This window comes from Bactrocera tryoni, unplaced genomic scaffold (assembly GCF_016617805.1).
Source record: "Bactrocera tryoni isolate S06 unplaced genomic scaffold, CSIRO_BtryS06_freeze2 scaffold_25, whole genome shotgun sequence".
Taxonomy (NCBI): domain Eukaryota; kingdom Metazoa; phylum Arthropoda; class Insecta; order Diptera; family Tephritidae; genus Bactrocera; species Bactrocera tryoni.
The window spans coordinates 30,000,029-30,006,028 of NW_024395977.1; the positions used below are offsets into that span (position 1 = coordinate 30,000,029).

Consider the following 6,000-nt stretch of genomic DNA (forward strand, 5'->3'; position numbering starts at 1 on the left):
ATATGTTGTTGTGGAGTCTTCAACAAATTTGGGCATCGACTATTTGGCTGCCAAATTGACTTGTGACACTGCTGTTGCTATTTGAGACGATTGTTATTTTTGTAGAACAATGTTTTTAGTTTTTGTGGGTGACATATTTACATGTTTACGCATAGGTGTATGTAGGTTTGCGTATACATTATTTGTTCGGCAATGTCATATACCCACATGTGTACATACAGGTTATTACAGATAAATGATAATATGTGACCTGGTCTATGAAAAGGGGGCTTAGGTGTCAAAAAAAAGGATAACAATTAATGAGATAACGAGAAACTGACGATTATTTTTAACAGCTTTTCCCAGAAAACTAGTTTTCGCGCGTTAGCCCCCTTTTCGTAGACCAGGTCACATATATTGATTTGAATTTGAATTACTTACATATGTATGTATACTAGGCCGGGTCGATTTGTGGGGAAGCAAAAAAGTCGCCCATTGCTCTATGAAAATCATATTCTAGGGATCAAAATAAGAAACTTTGCCGAAGGAATCATACCTCTGAAACGAATTCTGATGTCCCCCAATTTGGGTCGAACTTTTGGGTAGGGGCAAATTTTGAAATAGAATTGAAATTACCATTTCATTCTTATTACCTCTGAAAGTGAGGAGAACTAAAGCAATAACAACTATGGTATTTCAAAAAAAATAATAAGTGAAGTGACCATTCCAAATCAAAAAGTTTACAATGAATCCACCTCCTCTACACCGCAAGATGAAGCAACTACATCAACAACTATCGAAAACCCAATGAGTCATATACCCAAGCATGATGTTACGGTTTCTGATGTGTCTACTGATTTGACTGATCTTAATTTACCAACCCATCTGGATATCTTGAGATATTATTTTTACTTAAGCGAACGTGCTAAAACAGAACAAAAAAAGTTTTCCCATAAATTATTCACTATTCAAGTACAAGATAAGTTGATTGGAATTTGGGAAAAACTTGGTATGGAAATAATGCTGAAAAAAAGTGTATGTAATAAATTGAATAAATTGCTTGACAAGTATCAAAAGCAAATCAAGAGAAGAAACAACACCCAACAATTTACAGAGTATGTAAAATCTCTGAAAACAATTTTTTACATTCGAACATGTAAATGCGATTTGAAGGCAGCTCCATGTGCATACAGCTGGGTTTCCGAACGCCTCAAAGAGTTCATGCACGATCAACATAATCAGAGAAGACTAACAGTGAATGTATTTATAATGGAAACTGAAGAGCAAGGAGCAACGTCACCACCGGTTCAAGAAGATATGGATAGAAGCACAAGTTCACAATACACAGAGAGATACGATTGTTTTAACTTTGCCTTGGTATGTGACAGATTTGGTGTGCCTGACAGAGTAGCATCAGCATTGGGAACCGCTCTTTTGCAAGATTTTAAAATTAAAGATAAGTATGGGAAACCTCTCATCATGGATAAATCGAAAGTTCGCAGAGAAAAAGAGAAATGCAGACAAGAAGTGCTTCGCAAACGGTTAGGTGATACCAATTTGTTAGCGTTTTCATTCGATGGCAGAAAAGATGATACTTTAACGATAGATAAAATTGATGAGAAGTATCATACTAGGATGGTAAAAGAACCTCATCTTGTTATTTTCAGAGAACCCAATTCTGAATTGATATGAACATGAAACCGCTGAATACAAAACAACCAAATTAAATGGTTTTTTCAACGATAAAAATATATCACTGGATACATTAATTGGAATATGCACTGACCGTGAGCCAACAAACACTGGCCCACACGGTGGAATTATACGACAATTCGAATTGCTGTTAAAAAGACCATTGCATTGGTTTGTTTGCCTTCTACACTTCAACGAACTTCCGTTTCGGCATTTGTTTGAAGCTTTGGATAAATCAACCAGCACTGGACCAAGATCGGCAACCGGAAAACTGAGCCGTCAAATCGAAACTTGTGAAACTCTTCCGGTAAGTTATTGCTATCACTCATTTATTATAATTGTCAACCATTTTTAATTATTTTATTATTATATATTTTTAGGTGGTGGACGGCTTCCAGAAAATTGAGTTGCAAAATATGCCCCCTGCTCCAGAAAAAAAAAGAACTTTCCACCGATTCGAAATACTTATACGACATGGCCCATGCAATTTCTAGCGGCGTGGTTCCGGTGGATATGGCTAACATCATACCAGGGAAAATTGTACATTCTCGGTGGCTCACCAAGGCCGCTAGATTATTGCGATTATATGTGACAACGAAAAATCCTGATGCAAATTAAAAAAATCTGGTTGAATTTATAATTAAATGTTATGTGCCAATGTACTTCAATATCAAGTATTACAGCTCTGCCGTGTACGGCAGTGCATTATTTTTGAAGTTCATTGGTTGGTCACGATTTCTAGAACTTCGCTTACGCAAAATTGTCAATCAAGTAATTAAAGATAATTCATATTATGCGCATTCGGAAAATATCTTTTTATCAATGTTGTTTGATGATAGGAAAGAAAAGCGCGACTGTGCCATCAAGAAAATGGAACCAACCAATGGAACTTAGAGTTTATAAAAAACCAGATATAAATTTTAATTGCACAAGTTATACGGAAATGATCAATTTGAATGATATAAATATTGTATTTGAACCACCATACTCGAAGCATTCCGTACGATACATTGAAAGAATATTTAAATCAAGATGATCCACAGTTTAATGATCCAAAAATTCCATCACACATACAAGGAACGAAATGACATGTTCAATTGCTATGGCGACGACATTAGAGAGCCGTGCGAAATTGCCCAGACTTGAAAGTAGAAAAGACTTCAAACAATAATTTTTTTTAGTTTCTTTTCTATAACTCACTTCAATTAATTTTTTCATTTACATATGTTCTGACTAAATAAATTTCTTAAGAGAAAAAATAGATATTATTATAAATAAATAAATAAAAATAAAGAAAAAACATAGCCATTTAGCTGATTTTTTCATGTAGAGGCCAAAAATGGGGATTTTTTGAAATGATTGTATGGGGAACCCCCCAGGGAGTTCCAGGGGGTGTGCCACTGGCATGGGTGGATCGGCCGTCTAAAGTTAGTGGGGGACGGTCATACATTTGGACTCGATTGGAGCACTCAAAATGGGTCAAAGTGGGATTTTTCAAAATTTGCCCCTACCGAAAAGTTCGACCCAAATTGGGGGACATCAAAATTCGTTTTAGAGGTATGGTTCCTTCGGCAAAGTTTCTTATTTTGATCCCAAGAATATGCAAGGGCAATGGGCGACTTTTAAATCGACCCGCCCTAATGTATACATATGTATGTATAAAGTATATTTCAGAGCATACTTTTCATTTAATGCTCAGCTCTGTTAACGCGCCACTTTAAAATTTCTCCTTTTGAGCTAGCTTTGGTGAAACGACGATGAGCAATTTGGTTAGCTTTTGACAATTCACACGTTTCCTCGTAGTCCAACTACAACTTCTCTATAACTTACTTTCTCTGATGAGAATTTAATTTAAAAAAAGAAATGACAAACATAAAAATAAAATTATATGGAATTTATTGAACGTAAGCGACAGTATTTATAAAATATGTGACCTTACGATAATCCGCAAAAATAACGTAAGCGCCAAACAATAGTAATTTTTGCTTAAAGTAAACTAAAAAAACGTTTCCTTTAAAATCAATGCTAAATTTTGAAGCGAATGCCTGTTTATTTTTAAGCTTTCAAAACAAAAATTCTTTACATACTATAATTCTCTTTGTGTTGCTTCAAAATATTTTTTACATTTCAGCCATTATTAAAGTGTGTTATTTTTAGTTATAGCTGACTTAAAATAAAAATAGTTTGGTGTTGAATATTAAAAAATATTTTCGTGAAATCACGTGCAACACAACTTTATATAACTGTATCTTGAATTCTTTATTATATTATATTGAAATATGACGTTTTTGGAAGAAATTGCGTTCTCTGTTTGCTTTGATTCATATTTAATTTTTAAATCTTCAATAAAATTATTCCAATAAATTATGACTTCAATCTTTTTTAAGCTGTTACTTCCTCAGGTTGATTCCGTTTTATATGTGGATACAGATGTTATATTCTTGTCACCTATATCAGATATTTGGAAATATTTTGGACGATTTAATGCATCTCAGTTTGCAGCTCTTACCTCCGAACATGAAGATGAAAACATGGGTTGGTACAATCGGTTTGCACGACATCCTTACTATGGTCGCATGGGAGTAAATTCAGGAGTAATGCTAATGAACCTTACTCGTATGCGCATTCACAATTGGGTCTCACATATAGTTCCCATATACAATGAGTACAAGCTACGTATCACGTGGGGTGATCAAGATATCATTAATGTATTTTTTTATTACAGTCCAGGTAAATCTGAACATACATATTTTAAATCATATTAACATAACTTAGTATAAATATTTTAGATGCGCTTTTACTTCTACCTTGTCAGTACAACTACCGACCAGATCATTGCATGTATATAAGTGTTTGTAATGTATCCGTTGAAGGAATAAAACTAATGCACGGCAATAGGGGTTACTTCCATTCTAATAAGCAGCCCTTGTTTAAGGCAGTGTATGAAACAGTAGAAAGCTACAAGATTGATTCAAATCCATACTTAAATTTTGTAATACCATTAAAAGCATCATTAAATGTCGTAAAAGAAACAAGTTGTGGCCTACTAACTGAAGAAACTATCCTTATCGCAAATAAAATATTTGGAAGATATCAATCGTTAAAATATACTCGTAAAATTTAATTTATTTATTTCGTCATAATAACAATACTAATGGTACAGGCCCTAACTTGGGCGAACTTGTTATTGTTTGGAGAATAAATATCAAAACTGAAGTGTGAGTGCTGTCATAATTTGGTTTGTTGCATTATTTAATAATTGAGGAATTCAATGGTAAAACTATCTTTGATTTCATTTACAATTAAATATTTTTTTAACGATTATAACGATTTAAAATAAATGCAGAGCAGAAGCAAATAAGTGTATTTTGAATTCTTTCCCCTAAAGTATTAATATATAATCGGCTCCATTCCCTTTGTCGCTATCGTTTTAAAAGAAATAAGAACATCTATGTGGCATCCCTGTTCACGTTATTGACTCTTATAGAAAATAAATTGGGATTCCCCATTTTAGAACGAGTATACTAACAACATATTATATAAGCAGTCGTCTTTTATCGTTGTAATAATTGAGATGTGATATAGAAATGAACGGGATTATTTAATATGAAGATTTCTAACATAAAGCAATTGAAAATTTTAGCGTCAGAATGGAAACAAAATTCTGCGTATGCCGAAAAGTATAATAAAAGGAATAAAACTATCGAATTTCACAAAAAAAGTAATCTTCGCCCAACCTCAACTTTACGCTTGACGAGGGTGCATTTAGCTTCAAAATATTTCAAAACGGCGATTGCATACTTAAAACAGGGGCTAGATTTCGTTTGGAAGATGGAGTCATGTGTAGAAGTTCACGACAGTGAGGAAAGTTCTCTGATCGCCATTCACTTGGGAGTGGCCAGAAACGATTCTTTTACACATGGCTCAAGCAGCTCACTACTTCCGGTCTTTGACTAAGTATCCTCTGGGTAGCCTAAGAACATCCGTTCGAAGGCGAGCTAATGTGAGAAGGCGAAACATTCCCTACATAGGGTTGTGCGCTTGGCTTGGGACCCGCCACGTAAAAAACAATACCACTGAAAAATAAAACACAGCCTCGGATGAGAGACCCCCCTTTTTATGACGACCATGGCAAACGGAATAAGGACTACCATTTGAGGGCATGCACCTGGAATGTCCGGACCCTTAATTGGGAAGGTGCCGCTGCCCAGCTGGTTGATGTCCTCGCAAAAATAAAGGCTGACATCACCGCCGTCCAAGAAATGCAATGGACGGGACAAGGACAGAGACGAGTAGGTCCTTGTGACATTTACTACAGTGGCCATATAA

The 6,000-nt window shown here is 35.0% G+C and overlaps 1 protein-coding gene across 3 annotated transcripts in view; it reads left to right on the top strand.

Moving 5' to 3' along the window:
- Positions 1–4,905, top strand: part of LOC120780281 (glucoside xylosyltransferase 1) — a 61,600-nt gene extending 56,695 nt beyond the window's left edge. For all 3 annotated transcript variants that reach the window (XM_040112546.1, XM_040112545.1, XM_040112547.1), the window contains exons 3-4: positions 4,059–4,401; positions 4,461–4,905. In XM_040112546.1, the coding sequence (XP_039968480.1) occupies positions 4,059–4,401; positions 4,461–4,795 (678 nt within the window). In that variant the 3' untranslated portion in view covers positions 4,796–4,905. The remainder of the gene's footprint in view (positions 1–4,058; positions 4,402–4,460) is intronic.
- Positions 4,906–6,000: the final 1,095 nt, after the last annotated feature.